Source organism: Somniosus microcephalus, chromosome 8 (assembly GCF_052327205.1).
Source record: "Somniosus microcephalus isolate GS21.2 chromosome 8, FLI_Smic_1.0, whole genome shotgun sequence".
Taxonomy (NCBI): domain Eukaryota; kingdom Metazoa; phylum Chordata; class Chondrichthyes; order Squaliformes; family Somniosidae; genus Somniosus; species Somniosus microcephalus.
The window spans coordinates 42,344,326-42,363,555 of NC_140994.1; the positions used below are offsets into that span (position 1 = coordinate 42,344,326).

At 47.1% G+C, this 19,230-nt stretch overlaps 1 protein-coding gene across 4 annotated transcripts in view; it reads left to right on the top strand.

The window, feature by feature from the left end:
- The window catches only part of lhpp (phospholysine phosphohistidine inorganic pyrophosphate phosphatase), a 195,936-nt gene that overhangs the window by 37,454 nt on the left and 139,252 nt on the right, over positions 1 to 19,230 (top strand). For all 4 annotated transcript variants that reach the window (XM_085994626.1, XM_085994624.1, XM_085994625.1 and 1 more), the window contains exons 2-3: positions 1,202 to 1,389; positions 12,957 to 13,110. In XM_085994626.1, the coding sequence (XP_085850752.1) occupies positions 1,202 to 1,389; positions 12,957 to 13,110 (342 nt within the window). The remainder of the gene's footprint in view (positions 1 to 1,201; positions 1,390 to 12,956; positions 13,111 to 19,230) is intronic.

The window sequence follows — 19,230 nt, forward strand, 5'->3', positions numbered from 1 at the left end:
GCTGCTGCGGCTGCTCTTCGTCTGAATCTGAGGTCCAGGATGAAAGGAAATAAATGGTTCCCATGCTGCTGGTAGATACCTCAGTTGAGGAAGCGCTCAGTCAATGTGGGGAGAGGGTTTTCCCAGGAGGTCACAGTGGAGATGGATCTCGGCTTCACCACTTCCAAAATCAGTAGACCTGCAAAACGTTCTCCAAGACCTAAAAAAACAAAGTTCTGCCACCTGCAAGTGATCCTTGAAAACTCCGTTTTTATGGTGGAGCTGCAGCTGTTAGGAAGCCAGCTATTTGTGAACCCGGCAGGATTAGCTGGCATGTTTCAGGAGAGACGGGCAGCACGCTGGAAATGTGGCAAAATTTGAAAGGCCTCTCAAAATGGGATTATAAGTAGCAGTTAAGTGTCTTAAGGGCCTATCCCGCCGCTTGGAGGCGCGACCGAAACGGAGTCTGCAAGCCCACCTTTGGGGAAAGTTGCGCGGAGGCGGGTTGACGGCAGGATCGGAACCCGCCGTAATTTTTACAAGTTTCCAACCTGACCCACCTTCAAACCCGCCTCCTCAGTGCTGGTAAAATCCAGCCCATAGACTTAGCTGTGGTATATTTATTGCTGAACTTCTGATGCTATTGAGCCTGGTTGTACTTTCTTAATAATTTTGATGCAGATAATGATCACTTCACATGTCTCGTCATGTATAGTGCCAGTGTATTATGCCCATAAGTACAAAGAACTTTCCCTAGTCTTGTCACTGGTCTGAAAATGCAATTCCTAGTGCAATAATTGTGGAAAGTCAGTACTTGTCATTAATTCTATTGATCAAGTCCTTTTATTAAATTTAGTGGTGACATTGGAACATGGTAATCTTGAATGATAGTTGATCTACTTTTGGAGTGCAGTGTGTGAAGCGCTTTGAGAAATTTCAATAGCATAAGATATTACATAAAAGCAAATATTTCTATTTACATTCCTTTCATTAAGTTGCTGAAAACCTACCAGTGTGACACGCAAGTTAAAAGCTCAATTAGAAATTTTCTCGTCTACCTAGCACTGTTAAGAGTGCTGACACTGATGACATAAGGTATCTTGCATATTATGCCAAAGAAAGTTATTTCTAACATTCAAATTATTTATTTTTCTAACTATAGCAAATGGCAGCATAATTTAAAGTGTTACTAAATATGAACGGTTTACCTTTTCTGGTACAGAATCAAAGAGGCCAATTTAAAGGTGCGTTTTTGTACCAACGAAACGCAGGCTACCCGGGAGAAGTTTGTGAAGAAGTTGCAGAGCCTGGGGTTTGATATCACTGTCGGTGAAGTCTTTGCTCCTGCCCCTGCTGTTTGTCAAGTTTTGAAGGAACGTGGACTTAGACCACATCTCCTTGTACATGAAGGTTAGTGTTCAAATGTTTCTTTTTTGTTGCTGCTAAATTTATTGGTGCTCAGCATGGTTCTTATTGAATAACAAAACTTTGTCATGAAATGATTTGATACATTTTTTTGTTTTGTAATAATTAAAATTCTAGTTTTTTTTTGTGGAGAGATCAACCGTGATCTAATTGAATGGGTTTGGTCTACTCCTGTTCCTATGAGAGCTTACTTGATAGTTTCTTGGACCTTTTGAAAGGACAGATTAATGTTTTTGGTGAGTCCTTTTTATTGAAAGGGGAAATTATGTGGCACAAAGATTAAATAGTTCTTCTTTAAGAATAGTTGTCCCTAACAATTTGCTCGTTGGCTAAATTGCCTATGGTATGGACACTTAGGGCTCAATTTTCATTGGGCCGTTGAGGTGGGATTGGAGGCATGTGGGGGGGTTAAAATCGCGAAATCGGGGGACACGAACCCATCCCGCTCCCAACCCACCTCCATGCCAGTCTCAAAGGAGGTGGCTACCCGACCTGTGCTGGGAGCCACCTCCCCGAGGCGGGAAGGGGTTTAGTGCCAATTAACTGCCTGTTAACAGGTAGTTAACGGGCAATTTTTAGCCTATTCCCTATTTTTATCCCTGAAGTGTGGGATTCCCGACGGCTCCAAACCACGCCAAGTTAGCGAGGCGGACCGTTGGGCTGAAGGGCTTGGAGGGTTCGAGATGTCCGGTGTTCAGGTGAGTGATGTGTGCATGAGTGCAGAGGTAAGTGTGTTTGGTGTGTGTAAAGTGTTTAAATAAGTTTTACTTACACTTACTTACCTTTACAGCCTTCCTTCCTTCAGGTCTCGGGAGTCCCCCATCTCACCGGCACAGAAAGCAGAATGGCCGCGAGCTGTCAAAAGTTGCAGCCTTCAGCTTTCTGTTCTGTAGAGATCTCTAAATCAGCCTGAGAGGAAGGAATTAACTTAGTGTACAGATTGTAAACGCTGATATTTCATCTGTCAAAAGCTCTTGACAGATGAAATGTCAATCTGTGACGTCACCTGTTGCCGGGTGGCCCTTAATTGGCCTGCTGAGCCCACTGGGCAGGCTCAACACGGTCAATCAAGTGAAAATCGCGTGGGTTGGCCACAACTCAATGGAGGCGGGACTACAACCCCAAAAGTTGTAGTCCCGCCTCCTACACGTCTCCAGTATCAAAATCCAGCCCTTAATGTGACTGGTGAACTAGGAATATTGTGCTAAGGCTGGTTAACTGGTAAAAATATTCAAGGTTGTGAAAGCCAGGTCATTGTAAAATACGATATCTAAAGACACTAAGGCAATCTACCACGGAATTGCAAAAAGCAAATTTATCTCCACACTACGATTGTTAATGACCAAGACCTCTACATCCATAGAGAAGTAAGATACTAGGAACATGGGAATGTGCAAGACCAGCAAAGACCAATTTGGGCCATTTACCCAGCAGACTGTTCACTACCTATATAACTCAATTGATTTTCTCATCAAATGCCTATCCTTCCCCTCCCCCACCTCACCCCCTGTGAAATTGTTGATATCAGCTTCACTAGCCTCCCTGGGCTGTTCATTATAGCATTCACCACTCGCTATTTGAAATTGTTATATCTCATCTGTTGGTTCACTTTTATCACAAGCCCCCTCATTGTTATTCTCTGTGTACTAAGCTTTGCTTTTAAGATATTTTTGAAGTGCTTTTGCAATTTGAACATTGAGGAGCAAGAGAACATTGCTCAGATATTGAATACAGTTCAATTCTGCCTAAGTTTTTTTCTGTCAACTGAAAGCAGTACATAAAATGCTAACTGCTTGCATGGAGCTGGAGTAGAACATTCCAGGGGTACATTCAGAAAGGATGTGGAATAACGCAGTATTTACAGAGTAAGAGTTTTAGATTTAAAAAATTTTCACTTTTAACTTAGCACAGTTAGTCATGCTGAATAGTATCTGGACCTTCTTTGGTGACATTCGGAGCAAACATTTATGTTGTGAACAACTATGATCTGTGATGCATTTGCATTTGATTGTTTGTTTGTACCAATGTTGGACCATAATTCATTTTTGATTTGTTTTTTGGGACATGGGCGATGCTGACAAGCCTGCATTTATTGCCTATCGTTAGTTGCCCTGAAAAGGTGGTGATGGGGTGCTGCTTCTAGCCACCGCAGTACTTGTGCTGATGATGCTTCCACACTGCTGTTGGGTATGGAATTCCAGGATTTTGACCCAGTGGTAAAGAAGCGACACTATGGCCCCAATTTTCTGCCAGCCGTCGGGCGGCTTTTCAGGTGGGCGGGGCCTGATTCCCCGCCCCGTCCAACTTTCGGACCGCCGTTTCTCCGCGAGCCGATTCAGTCCCGCCCGCCGCTGGCGGGACTGGCCGTCGGGACCCTGATCACCAATTATTGGCATGTTTAATGCCATTTTAGGGTGCCCTTGCGGTTTTCAGGGGTTCCCCACACTAAACACGCCTGCGGGGAACCCCGCTGATGAAACCTGGCGTGAAGCTTGCCGGCTTGCTTGCTCTCAGCTGCAGGTCATTCGGGAAAGCTGTGATTTAAAGGGACAGCATTTGTATGTTGAAGGACCTTGTTGCTGCAGCTTGGGGCTACTTCTTCAAGGCTTAGGCACAGCTGTGGAAGGTTGGAGCCTCACACACTTCTCCAATGTGATCTCCTGGGAAACCCCTCTCGCCACCCTCACTCAGCGCTTCCTCAGCGGAGGCATCTACGAGAAGCATGGGACGCCTTTTTTTCCTTCCCTTCTTGCCATTAGAGGATCTCCAGCAGCAGAGGTGGCAGCAGCAGAACCAGGAACAGCAGGATGAGCACCAGGAGCACCAGGCTGCTGCTCACTCACCTGAAGCTGCACAGGCCAGGAGGGGCCAGTGCTTGGAAGTGGCTTGAGAGCACCTTGCTGCGCTTTAGGGGGCCATGGGGACCCATATCTGCACTGGCAGTCCTACTCAGAAGGACTTCCATGAAGGTCTGGTTTCTCTGTTCAATAGATGGCCAACGCTCCTCAAGAGATGTCATTCTCTTATGAGCACTCACCATGTTTTCCGTACCCTGGCGAGTTATCTCCTCCATGGAGGTTGCCAACCTTTCCATGGTGATGCGTTCATGCGCCAATGCCTCCGCAAAGGCTCTGCTCCTGTTCGCGATGGCCTGCTCCATTCGCTCCACATTCGCAGCGACCCTGGAGACAAAACCTGCCAGAGACTCCTGCATCTGTGCATGGAGATCCATCACCTCTTCTCTTGTGGATGGACCCAGAGGCAGAGGGTCAACATGCAGCTGAGCTGAGCTGGCAGAGTCCTGTGCCCTCCAACGAGGACTCTCCACTGCTGTCCCTGTCTCCAGAATCTGCTGAGGCTCACTTGTGAAACACCAGGTGACAACAGGGCAGCACGGTGGCATAGCGGTGGCATAGCGGTTAGCACTGTTGCCTCACAGCGCCAGGGACCCGGGTTCGAATCCGGCCTCGGGTGACTGTCTGTGTGGAGTTTGCACATTCTCCCTGTGTTTGCGTGGGTTTCCTCCGGGTGCTCCGGTTTCCTCCCACAGTCCAAAGATGTGCAGGTTAGGTTGATTGGCTATGATAAAAATTGACCCTTAGTGCTAGGGGGATTAAATACGTGGGGTTACTGGGATATGTGTTGGGGTAGGGATTACGGGGATCGGGTGGGATATGTGTCGGTGCAGGCTCGATGGGCCGAAATGGCCTCTATCTGCACTGTGGGGTTTCTGTGAATTCTTCTGTGAAAAAACACTACTCTATGTCCCGAAGGTCCCCCCGAGGTGTGAGTGTCTGCGCTGGTGCTGGGTGCGCTTACTTCTGCTGACGCTGCGCCCTCAGAGGTTGGAGCTTCCTCTGAGGAGTCTGGCTGCACAGTCTCTTTCTTCCTCCTCCACAGTGGGGACGGGGGCTCTGGATGGTACTGTGGGGAAGTAGTGGAAGGAGTTAGAGATGTGATGCCAAGGTTACATGCACATTCGAGTTGACATCTGCTGACACCTGCATCCATGCAGCCTTCCTATCAGTGGGAGGCCTCTTCCTGCCTGACCTAGGGAAGAGGACCTCCCTGTGGGCCCTAACCCCATCCAATAATGCCTGCAGTGAAGCTTTGTCGAATTTGGAGGCAGCTCGGGGTCTGGCACTGGCCACAGCTGCTGCAGGCTCCTCTGCCATCCTGTATGGTTCGTTTGGAAGCCAACAGAGGAAGCAATGCTTGCTGTGGGCCTTGAAAGCACCACAAATGATGACATACTGTGGGGCTTTCTGACTAGAAATGGACAATTAGCAAGGCTGTCCACACGCTGGAAATTAATTGGCCACTTGAGGGAAAATTGCGTGCAGCTGGCTGACATTTTTTTGTGTGTCAGAACCCCACATTCGGGGAATCCGACCATTTCCCACACAATCCACAAAATCGGGCCCTATATGTCTAATTCAGAATGGTGTGTGCTTGGAAGGGAAGTTGGCAGTTGTGGTGGGATGTCACTGCTCTTATCCTTCTTGGTGGTAGAAGTCATGGAACTGGAAGGTGCTGTTGAAGTAAGCCTGGTGGGTTACTGCAGTGCATTCTGTAGCTAGTATATACTGCAGCCACAGTGCACCGGGGGGGCGGGGTGCATATTGAGTCCAGTGGCAGGGATGCCAATGAAGTTATGTGCACTGCACTGCCCTGGATGGTGTCGAACATCTTGACTGCTGCAGCTGCACCCATCCAAGCACGTGGTGAGTATTCCATCACACTCCTGATTTGAGCTGTGTAGCTAGCAGGCTTTGAAGGGTCAAGAAACGAGCCACTCATCACAGCCCTGTACTTGTAGCCAGATTATTGATATGGCTGGTCCAGTTGTCATTCTGATCAATGGCAACCCCTAAGATATTGATGGTGAGGAACTGGGCAGTGGATCCTTTGATAGTCAAACGGAGGTGGTTGGACTCTTTGTTGTTACTGATGATCATTGCCTATCCATATGAATTTTCAAAAGGCCTTTGATAAGGTACCCCATAATAGACTGATGAACAAGGTCAGAGAATGCGAAGTCAGGGGACAAGTAGCAGAATGGATTGCTAGCTGGCTTCAAGACAGAAAGCAGAGTGTAGGGGTAAAAGATAGCTATTCACAGTGGCAGAAGGTGGGTAGTGGTGTTCCACAAGGATCAGTGCTGGGACCATTGCTGTTCACAATTTACGTTAATGATTTAGACTTTGGAATCAAAAACACAATTTCTAAATTTGCGGATGACACCAAATTGGGGGGGATTGTAAAGTCTGTGGGTTGTGCAGTTAATAAATACACAGACTTCAGAAGTAACAAACAAACAGGTCTTTACTATTCGAAAGTCCGGGCGAATCTCCCCAGCAATCCTGCCACAACACTTATATACTGGTGTGGTCACTATCGGTATTACAGTATACAGAAGCCAAACAAATAGTGCCACACCTAAAGTAGTTCTCTTAAAGGTGAACGGTTACATTCAATAGTTCCCTTAAAGGTAGACGGGTACATACACTACAATCCTCCCTTTTTAGCTTATTACTTACAGAGTCCCCGTTAAACATACATATCTTCAACTTCCTATAAAACAAATTACAGATATAATCTCGGTGGAGTCAATGTCATATAAAACAATTTACAGATTCAGTCTCTGCGGGAACAGTTCATAGATTCAGTCTCTGATCTTGACTCGTTCCGAACAACATTTCTTTGGTGTAGCCGGTTCACCTGGCTAGCGTGACTCCTCCATAGCCTTTTTCTTGACGTAACAGCTTGAACTTTCGTCCTGTTGAACCAGCAGTGCGGACTTTTACAACCAACTGGCTGTCTTGACATTTTCCAGTTTTTCAACTAATTTAGCTCCTTTCGTAATGTCCCGCCTGGGATGGTAGAAGTGCTAATATTTTAGACAGTTATTATCTTCTGCTTCTTCTTTTTCTTTTCTGCCTTTTTGAAACTCTCGGAGCTCCTTTCTCGGCTGCCAGCTGTAGCGCCACCAACTCTCTATGTTCCTTAGACCTTAAGTGCTTCATCCGGATTTCAGCACTTTGGGAGTTTTCATCACAAGCTGGGCAGACCACATCCTCGTAATATTCAGTGTCACTCAACAGGTCATGGTAATATTCGGGTTCGTCCTGAGTTAGGCCAGCGAGAGAGCCTTCTTCTTCCTCCTCACCCGTCTGGACGTTAGCTGACGGTGGTTCCTTCCCTAGACATCTTTCTTGAAAAGCCTTCTTCATGCATTCATATTCATCCCACTCTTCCTGGGTTATCTGCCATTCCTTCACGACGGACCTCATTTGTGAGTTCAATACCTTCCCTTCCATCGGGAATTGCGTTCTCAGGCTATTTAAACCTTCTACTGAAGTAACGGTTTCCACATTCTTCTGTTCACCTTGACGTGATTCAACATACTTTTGGCATCCTTGTAAAATTTGTGTTGCCACCTCAGCTATCTCCATGACTTTTGAGAGCTCCGAACTCGTTCCCCCTGAAGATTGGAGCTCGTGTTCAGATTGTTCCCCTTGCAGAGTCTTGTCCTTCAGCATATGAAGGAGTTGGCTGACCGTTAACTCTTCCCTGGGAACACGGTGGATCAGAATCTTCTCCATTTCATCCACCTCCTTCTCCAATACTTCCACCTTACGTTCCTCTTGAACTTTGGCTTTCAGCGCTCGGAAAAGTTGCGCCCTTATGCTCTCTAGTTCATGTTCAGGGACCATTCTTACAGTCTCTGAGTTTCTTACAGTTTCCTTTTCTTCCACTGAAAGGATTCCCAGTTGAATCTGTTCTTCAAGTTGTTGAACCTCGGTCATTGCCGCCTCATATTTGTCTTGTGTGTCCTTCAATGTTTTTATGAGTTCTTGGACATCCTGTCTTTCATGCTCTGCCATGTTTTTCACCTCTAATTTCTCATCTATGGATGGAACTTCTACCGATGAGTCTGTCTTGGCCTTGAGCTCATCAAGAATTTCCTGCAGCCTTTGGACTTCTTGCTCATGTTCAACCTTTAGTTGTTCATATGCTTCTACTGAAACTAGCTTTTCGGAGGCTGCCGAGTTAACCCCCTCCAGAATTGTAGCCTGGGCCTGTTCATACTGTTCTTTCAACTTCTCATACTCTGCTTGTAAGGAGTCGTAGAGAAGAACTGGAATAAAATCCTGGCTTCCTGAAGATTCCTCTTCCTTTGGTTCGTTCTGTAAATATTCTAGTTCCTGAACAGAATCAGGGGAATGTGATTGGTATTTGACCACGATGGCTCTATGGTCGCTCTCTGCTTGAGCTAGCTGTCTCTGTTGTCTTTCCAGGTTCTCCCATTCGGTGTCCCAGAACTTTTCCATATTTTTCATCTCTTTTACGAGACGGTCACTCAACTGTTCTAATTGTTGTCGTACTTTGACATAAGTTTGCGTCCGAGCTCGGTGTTCTTCCGTCGTGGATGAATCCTTTGCTTGAACAGGCTCAGAATTCTCTGTCAACCTGGAGTTCTGCTCTGCAGCTTTATTCTTCTTGGTACCATAAGTCCTTCGGCATGTCTTCATTTTCTTCCCCATCGTCGACAAGTCCCTTTTAGCCTTGTCTTCCAAATTCGACTTGGTCTTATCATCATCCATTTCAGAATCTGAGCTAATAGCTTGCACCGAGTCCTCCCTCATTATGGCTTTGAGGTAATGCCCTTCCATGTCTATTTTCTTAATCCACTCCCGTCCTAGAAGTGGTGGTCCTCCCTCAGGTAATACGTACATTCTTGGGTGTTCTTTACCCCTATCTCTCACCTTGACTCTTATTTTCCCCACTGGGTATACGTTATGCCCCGTGTATGTCTGTAATACGAACTTGGTATTTCTTAAAGGTATGTGAGAGAATAGCCGGTGGTAGTCCCTTCGGTTGATGACTGATAGAGCTGATCCAGTGTCCAGCTCCATTCTTACTTGGACTCCAGCTATTTTTAGTATGACCCAGATGGTCTGTAGATCCGTTTCTTTACCCACATTGTGGATTCTCAGACTACCCAGCTCCTGGTTGTTTGGGTCTGAGTCTGAATTCTGTTCGTCTGAACTCTTCTCAGCCACCTTGTGTACCTTGTTGTACTTTTCTGGTGGTGGCTTCCTTTGATTATTGGTCTTTTTCCCGGACCGGCATACCTTCGCGGTGTGACCCAGTTTGCCACACTTCCTACACTCTTGGTTCTTAAACCAGCATTGATTCTGGTCATGCGTTGTCTTCCCACAACGGTAGCATTTTGTTGTGCTAGAAGTAATTTGGTCCACCCCGAGTGCCGCCGCCTTTAGTTGCATTTCCGCCGTTACTTTCGCTGCGGCTTCGTGCGATGCAGCTATAAGGACAGCCCTGTCCAGTGTGAGGTCGTTCTCTTCCAGTAGTCGCTTCTGCGTCCCTTCTTTGGACAATCCGCATACAAACTTGTCCCGCAGCGCTTCTGTCAGATTCCCTCCGAACTGGCAGTATTTCGCTAGCCTACGCAGTTCGACCAGGTATTCCGCATTGCTTTCGTCTTTCTTCTGCATTCTTGCGTAGAATTTGAATCGTTCAGCCAGCATCAGCGGTGTGGGGTTCAAGTGGTCCTTCAGCACAGCCACAATCTCTTCGAAGGTCTGATCCGCTGGTTTATTTGGTGCTATTAGATGCTTCAAGAGCCCATATGTTTTTGCCCCCATCGAGTTTAGCAATGTTATCGCCTTGTCGTCTTCCTCTATTTTGTTGGCTTCGCAATAGATCTCTATGCGTTCCACGTATGTGGCCCAGTCTTCTATTTCAGAATTAAAGTCGTTAATATTCCCTCGCTTAGGCATCTTTCTTCCCTTGGGAGCAGCACCAGTATTTCTTTAAGTATTCTTATTTATTTGTTTGTTTCTAAGATGGCGGTTTTCCTGCGAAATCGGCGGTTTCCCGCTCTTTCCTTCTCTCCCCGCCCACTTCAATGGCGGTATGTCAATCAAGATGGCGGTTTTCCCGCGAAATCGGCGGTTTCCCGCTCTTCCTTTCTCGCCCCGCCCACTTCAATGGCGGTTTCCCGCTTCTGGCGTCTTCTCCGCCTAATGGCGGCTTCCCGCGTTTCTTCCCGGTGGAAGGGGTACGCTTCCCCCACAGCGGACAGGTTCAGCCGCTGGCTGGCTACCGCACAGCTCCCCTTACTCGGCTATGTCTTTTCCTCCCGCCCGCACGGCTCTACCGGCGCTGGGTACACCCCGTTAATGGAGGTCAGTTCAGCCGCTGGACTGGCTCTCGCGCAGTCTCTCCGTACCCGGCTCTGTCGCTCTCTCACCCGCACGTTCGGTGCTACCGGCCCTGGGTACCCCGTTGGTGGAGAACAGCTCAGCCGCTGGACTGGCTCTCGCGCAGTCTCTCACCCCGTTTTCGGCTGTGTCTCTCACCCACTCCCGCACGTTCGGTTTTGCCGGCTCTGAGTACCCCGTTGGTGGAGAACAGCTCAGCCGCTGGACTGGCTCCTCGCAGTCTCTCTCTCCGCACCCGGCTCTCACCCGCACGGTTCCCGTTCGCCTCCCCAGCCCTCTTGCAGACCGGTGTTTCCCTCCCCGGCTGCGGCTGGGTTTCTCTTCCCGCGCCTACTCGCAGGCTCAGCGCTTCGTGGCTGCGGTCGCTGCCCGGAGTTTTCCCGCCGATCACGGTCCGGCTGTCACCCGACGCCGTTGGACCCGACTTTTGGCCGGCACAGCTCCCCCCTCGACCGAGGTCGAGTGCTCTGCCCTTATCCTCCGGATACTTCTACACCTTCCCCTACTCACAGTCTCTTCGGCCGCCTTGTTTGTTGCTGGTCGGCTCACTCCGCACCGTGGCAGAAGGGTAGTCAGTGCCTGTTGCTGATACAGCTTTTGTTGTTAGTCTTCCTGCTTTCTGTTGTTGCAGCCTCATGTTTTCTTTTGGTAGCACGACGAGGGCGGTTGTCTCTCTTCGACGCTCTTCGTTGCTTTTGGTAGTCTTGCCGCAGGGTACGATCGGACTCGTCGCCACTGTAAAGTCTGTGGGTTGTGCAGTTAATAAATACACAGACTTCAGAAGTAACAAACAAACAGGTCTTTACTATTCGAAGGTCCGGGCGAATCTCCCCAGCAATCCTGCCACAACACTTATATACTGGTGTGGTCACTATCGGTATTACAGTATACAGAAGCCAAACAAATAGTGCCACACCTAAAGTCGTTCTCTTAAAGGTGAACGGTTACATTCAATAGTTCCCTTAAAGGTAGACGGGTACATACACTACAGGGATAGTCATTACTGAGGCAGACTGCAACAAATTACAGGAGGATATTAATAAACTTGCAGAATGGGCATATAATTGGCAAATGAAGTTCAACACCAATAAATGTGAGGTATTACATTTTGGTAGGTAGAATAGGAAGGTCACTTATCACTTGGAGGGCGTGAGTCTAGGTGGGGTAGAGGAACAAAGGAATCTCTGAGTACAAATACACAAATCACTAAAAGTTGCGACACAGGTTAGCAAGGCCATAAAAAAGCAAACCAAGCACTAGGGTTTATTTCTAGAGGTACAGAATTGAAAAGTAGGGAAGTTATGCTAAACCTGTATCGAACCTTGGTTAGACCACACTTGGAGTACTGTGTACAGTTCTGGTCGCCATATTATAAAAAGGATATAGAGGCACTGGAGAGAGTGCAGTGAAGATTTACAAGGATGATACCAGAAATGCGAGGGTATACATATCAGGAAAGGATGAACAGGCTGGGTCTCTTTTCTCTTGAAAAAAGAAGGCTGAGGGGTGACCTAATAGAGGTCTTTAAAATTATGAAAAATTTTGATAAGAGTGGATACAGAGATAATGTTTCCACTTGTGGGGAAGAGCATAACTAGAGGCCATCAGTATAAGATAGTGACCAAGAAATCCAATAGGGAATTCAGAAGAAACTTCTTTACCCAAAGAGTGGTGAGAATGTGGCACTTGCTACCACACGGAGTGGTTGAAGCGAATAGTATAGATGCATTTAAGAGGAGGCTAGATAAGCATATGAGGGAGAAGGGAATAGAGGATTACGCTGATAGATTTAGATGAGGAAAGACTGGAGGAAGCTCGTGTGGAACATAAATGCCGGTATGGACTAGTTGGGCCGAATGACCTGTTTCCGTGCTGTATATCCCATGTAATCCCGGTTAAGCCAAAGTCTATACCTTGTGCAGGTCCTGTTGTAGGCTAACATGGATTCCTTCATTTTCAAATAATCCATTTCTTGCTTCTTGCTCAATAAATATGTCCAGAGATTTTGCAATTTGAATTTTATTTGAAGGACTGTGTGTGGGTGTGTCAACCTCTTTCAGATCATTTGTCGTCAAAGCTATCTTTTTTTCCCCATCACCACTGCTAGGTATGTTACTAAAGAGGTAATTGTAAGGATGTTAAAGATGAGAGAAAATTGTTAACATGATGTGTTATCAAATCTTCTATAGTAGACTTTACATTGTAACCATTAACTCTTACTATTTGAAAACTGACCTGACAAAATGAATTGATAAAGCTGGGAGTACAGCACTTAATGTGGTCCTATCCTCAATTTAATTATAGGTCTTCTGCCAGAGTTTAACCAGATTGACCAATCGAATCCCAACTGTGTAGTGATTGGAGATGCTGCAGAAAATTTTACTTACAAGAACCTGAATGAGGCTTTTCAAGTGCTGATAGGACTGGAAAAACCTATCTTGCTATCTCTTGGCAAAGGGTAAGAGGCTTTTATTGTTGGATACGAATGCCTTAAAATCTGCAAAGTTTTTGCCATGTGGATAATTCAGTTTTAACTTGTGTAGGTGGAGGAAAATTAAATGGGTCTCCCCTCATGAGATATGTGCTGAGAAGTTACCAAAGGTTCTTCCAACAAAGTTCATTAGTTTGGCTTTGGCTGTGTTCTTGTGCAAGGTACAGGACTGTAAAGTTGTAATACTTCAATAGGTACATCTTATATTTTAATTGAATTATTTTGTTTGGTTGCCCCTTTTGGTATAAGCACAAACCTGCTGTCAACTAAGATTTTTCTTTTTGGGATATCAATGCAGTCAGTACTGAAGAAATGTACACCCACGGTGTGTCAGCCGTGGCTCAGTTGGTAGTGCTCTCATCTCTGAGTCATGAAGGTTGTGGGTTTAAGTCCCACTCCAAACAGTTGAGCACAAAAATCTAGGCTGATACTCCAGTGCAGTTCTGAGGGAGCGCTGCACTGTCTGAGGTGCTATCTTTCGGATGAGATGTTAAACGGTATGCCCCGTCTGTATCAGGTGGACATAAAAGATCTCATGGCACTATTTTGAAGAAGAGCAGGGGAGTTATCCCCGGTATCCTAGCCAATATTTATCCCTCAATCAACATCGCTTAAAAAAAACAGATTGGGCCAAAAATTAGGTTCGGGGGCTTGCCGTGCGTGCAAGCCCCCGATGTGCACTTACCCGGCGCGCTGACATTTCAATCCTGGCCCGCATTGCATTTCCTGTCACTGGCCCGCTTCAGGTCCTGCCGCGCTGTGCGTGCGTGATCCAGCGGCGTACTTAGTGCGATGAGCTGGCTGGGATCACGTGAACACTGGGCAACCAATGGGAGGTTGCAAAAGTTCATTCATGAGTTTGAATAGTAAGAACTGTCAAACTCATGAAAACTCCTGGCCCCAAAACACTACTTAAACTTGAAAGAAAATTTTAAAAAACATCGCACTACTTAAATAAACTATAAATAACTGTAAAAAACTATTTTAAACAATAATTTTAAATTTTGAAAAAAATTATTATCTCAAAAATCGGGGCTAAAAATACACTTACCTTACTGTAAAGTCTTCAAAAAAAAAGAACCTGTGGAAAAATTTTCTAATTTAACTTAATAGACCATTTACCTGTTAAAAGTAAGTACTTAAGGCTGCTTCTTCCACGCGTAAAAACCGGAGTCTTTTCCCCACGGGCAACTCTAATAAAAAAAAAAAGGGAAGTTCAGCGCGCGCGCGCTGCCTGATACGTCGTACGCGTTCCGCCTCTTAACCTCTTGGGTCAGAGGAGAGGAAATGCCGGTTTTCCCTGCATGCGCTGTGCATGCTGAAAACCGGCAATTCCTCCGGGCCCACGCGTAAGTACCCCGTCCGTACTCACGCGTTGGGACAGGAATTACTGGCCCAATATCTGGTCATTATCACATTGCTGTTTGTGGGAGCTTGCTGGGTGCAATTTGGCTGCTGCCTTTCCTGTATTACAACAGTGGCTACACTTCAAAAAGTATTTCATTGGTTGTAAAGCACTTTGAGACATCCTGTGGTCATGAAAGGCACTATATAAATGCAAGTCTTTCTTTCTATTTGAAATGTGGGATATTGCAACTTTTTAGTCCATCTCCTGTTCATGTAGGGAGTCAAGACCAAGTGCCATTCTCAGGTCAAGCTGTAGGACAATTGGATCAAGTAGAGGGAGGGTTTGATAAGTGGGGGTTGAGGGGGGGGGGGGAAGGGGAGAGTGGATCTCTCAGTGGGAGAATGGGGTAGCCCAGTGAGGTCAGAAAACTACCACAGTAAGGAAGACAATTAAGTTAAGGGAGGAGGACCGATGAAAGGTTTGAAAGGGGGGAATCGTAGGCCTGCATATATGGGGGATTCCAGTTGGTATTAATATTTGGTGGCTTTGAGTTCTACAGTCTGTGATGAAATCATCAATTCAGTATTTCAACTGGTAAAGCGCATTTGCTCAGGTTTGCTGGGGGCGGGCTCAGCATTGCCCTTGCAGTTGCATTAACAACGTGTTAAGTCTTGGCGTACAGTGAATGAATAAGGCCGTGAGCATGACCTAACTGGAGAATTGGCTGAACAGGTTTTGCTTCTGGCTGGGTACAGAGTGGGAAGCTGTCGGGGGGAGGGGAGAGGCACCAGTCCGCTCAGCACGGTCAGCAGACTGAAACCTTTATTACCTGAGGAGATTGAACTTCTGGTCAGTGGTTATTTGTTGGGCAGAAATTAAACAAAATTAACGATCTTAATGTGTTAGAAAATAGTTAATATTTGAAAAGGATGAAAAACTAACCGTTGTCCAGTCTGGCAGGAGTTTTAGGACTCAAATTAGTGCAGAGTCACTCAGTGGGCAGAACCTGGAACTGCAGGGAGGCTCAAACTAGGTTTTGCGATACAGAATTGCACAGTCACCGTGTTTGTTTGTTTTTCAGTCACTAAACTCTGTACCCAAATTTTCACCCCTCCCTTACCTTTTTACATGGTCCATCACTGACTCCTCTCTTCCTGGACTCTTTTCCTTTTCTTTCTTTCTTTCTTTCTCCTTTTTCCTGTCATCTATTGTAAATGCACAAACTCCCTGGTTATATTCCTTCCCGTCCTGCTTTCTGTAACGACTCCATTCCCTCCTCCTAGTGAGAAGGAGGGCACTGCGCAGGAGACCATACCCACAGCAGGTCTTCAGGGAGCACTTGCCCTAACTGACCTTCACCGAGGATCAATGTGTCAGGCACCTTCACTTCACCAAAGAGGCTGTCGCTGAGCTATGCCATGTGCTGCACCCACAACTGGAGCCTCAAACAAGGGCATGGACAGCACTGCCTGTGGCTGTCGAGGTCCTCGTGATCCTTAACTTTTACTCAATGGACTCCTCCCAGGCTGACATCTCCCAGTCTGCTGTTCATCGCTGAATCGGAGAAATCACCGAGGCTGTCTGCGCCAGGAGGAACAGCTACATCACTTTCCCAATGGACAGTGTGAAGCAGGATGAGAGTATTGGGCTTTGCCCGCATTGGAGACTTCCCCAGGATGCAAAAGGCCATGGACTGAACCCACAATGCCTTGCATGCTCCCCATCACTATCCAGGCATCTTTCTCAATAGAAATGATTCTACTCCCTCAATGGTCCAGCTTGTTTGGGACCACGGGCAGCACATCATGCAGGTCTGCTCCCAGTTTCCTGGCAGCAGTCATGACGCATTCATCCTGCGCCAGTGCTTTTTGCAATTTAATTGTAGTGTAATTAGTGGTATTGATTTGATTTAAATTAATTTTAATTAATTAAAGGGTAAGTCATGGCAGGACAGCTCGGCCCTGTGGCATGCTCCTCCTACGCTATGTGGGAAATCAGGGACACTTCCTGTGTCCCTGACGACCATGTGTGCGGGAAGTGTATCCAGCTGCAGCTACTGACAGACCGCATTGCGGTGCTGGAGCTGCGAACGGATACATACTGGAGGATTCGGGATGCTGAGGACATCGTGGATAACACGTTTAGGGAGTTGGTCACACCGCAGGTAAAGGCTGCACAGGCAGGAAGGGAATGGGTGACCACCAGGCAGCGTAGTAGGCGCAGGCCGGTAGTGCAGGGGTCCCCTGTGGCCATCCCCCTCTCAAACAGATATACCACTTTGGATATTGTTAAGGGAGATGGCTTATCAGGGGAAGGCAGTAGCAGCCAACTTCCTGGCACCATGGGTGGTTCTGCTGCACAGGATGGGAGGAAAATGAGTGGGAGAGCTATAGTGATAGGGGATTCTATTGTAAGGGGAATAGATAGGTGTTTCTGCGGCCGCAAACGAGACTCCAGGATGGTATGTTGCCTCCCTGATGCAAGGGTCAAGGATGTCTCGGGGCGGCTGCAGGGCATTCTGGAGGGGGAGGGGGAACAACCAGTTGTTGTGGTGCATATAGGTACCAACGATATAGGTAAAAAACGGGATGAGGTCCTAAAAGCTGAATATAGGGAGTTAAGAGGTAAATTAAAAAATAGGACCTCAAAGGTAGTAATCTCAGGATTGCTACCAGTGCCACGTGCTAGTCAGAGTAGAAATAGAAGGATATTTCAGATTAATATGTGGCTAGAGGAATGGTGCAAGGGGGAGTGTTTCAAATTCCTGGGACATTGGAACCAGTTCTGGGGGAGGTGGGACCAGTACAAACTGGACGGTTTGCACATTGGTCCCGGTCCCGCCCCTGCCCAATGTCCGAGGGGGAGTGTTTGCAAGTGCTGTTGGGGAAGGTTTAAACTAAAATGGCAGGGGTTTTGGAACCTGTGCAGGGAGACAGAGGAAAGGGAAGCAAGGATAGAAACAAAAGACAGGAAGGAGAAAAGCAAAAGTGGAATTCTGAGAACTCAAGGGTGTAAATCAAACAGGGCTACAGTAAATAATAATTCTAAAAGAACTAAGGCCTAGAAATTGGGGTGAGGCGCCAAACTGGCGCCAAGTTCGCCTGGGCGTAGATTTTTGCGCAGCGTTCGGAGCAGTAGCGATCATCAGATATTCAGCCTCAGTGCCCCTAGAGGGAGACGGGGCACGGCTCGAGGTGCTCCGCATCCCTCTTAGGGCGCTGAAAGTGAATTTCGCAGCACAACGTGCCGCAGCGCCACACGCTGCGGCACGGCACGCTGCGATACTGCAGGCCTTCCTCCCATTGTTAAGGGGGCGGGGCCTGCAGCAGCGTGAACCCCGATCGCGAGTGCCGGCAAAAGAGCCCGGCACTGTGGAGAAGTGCCGGGCTCTCAGGAAACAGCCGGCAATGCTGTGGGGGGGTGATCTGGAGGCCGGGGACGGAGGTGCTGGCAGGCGGCCACCGAAAAAACCGGCCGCCCCACACCTCCACCTTAACTTGCACCTCTACCGGCACAGTAAGGCCCCATGAACCGGGCGCGGGTAGCAAACAGCGCAACAGCGGTGTTCGCTACCAAATATCACGAATGGGGCGCTGCGCACACCGATGACGTCATCGGTGGTGGCGCAGCGCAACAGGCTAACGCCAGCATTAGCGCCCCTGCTGAATATCACGGGAGGCGCAGCCAGTGGCGCTACAGCCACTGGCTGCCTCTTTAGGTGCTAACAGGTGGCGCTACTCACCTAATTTCTCCCCCTAAGAGTGTTAAAAAAACAAGCCTGAAGGCTTTGTGTCTTAATGCGAGGAGCATTCGTAATAAGGTGGATGAATTAGTTGCGCAAATAGATGTAACCGGATATAATGTCATTGGAATTACGGAGACATAGCTCCAGGGTAATGAAGGCTGGGAATTCAACATCCAGGGGTATTCAATGTTCAGGAAGGACAGGCAAAAAGGAAAAGGAGCTGGGGTAGCATTGCTGGTTAAAGAGGAGATTAACACAATAGTAAGGAAGGATATTAGCTCTGATGATGTGGAATCTGTATGGGTATAGCTGAGAAATACCAAGGGGCAGAAAAGATTAGTGGGAGTTGTATACAGACCCTGAAACAGTAGTGCGGAGGTTGGGGATGGCATTAAACGGGAAATTAGAGATGCGTGCAATAAGGGCACAGCAGTTATCACGGGTGACTTTAATCTACATATAGATTGGGCTAACCAAATTAGTAACAATACTGTGGAGGAGCAATTCCTAGAGTGTATACGGGATGGTTTCCTGGACCAATATGTTGAGGAACCAACTAGAGATCAGGCCACCTTAGACTGGGTATTATGTAATGAGAAAGGATTAATTAGCAATGTTGTTGGGCGAGGCCCCTTGGGAGGAGCGATTATAATATGATAGAATTCTTCATTAAGATGGAGTGAAGTAGTTGACTCAGAGACTAGGGTCCTGAATTTAAATAAAGGAAACTACGATGGTATGAGGCGCGAGTTGGCTAGGATGTATTGGGGAATGTTACTTAAAGGGTTGACTGTGGATAGGCAATGGCAAACATTTAAAGATCGCATGGATGAACTACAGAATTTGTTCATCCCTGTTTGGCATAAAAATAATTCAAAAAAGGTGACTCAACCGTGGCTAACAAGGGAAATTAGGGATAGCATAAGATCCAAGGAGAGGACATATAAATTAGCCAGAAAAAGCAGCAAACCTGAGGATTGGGAGCAGTTTAGGA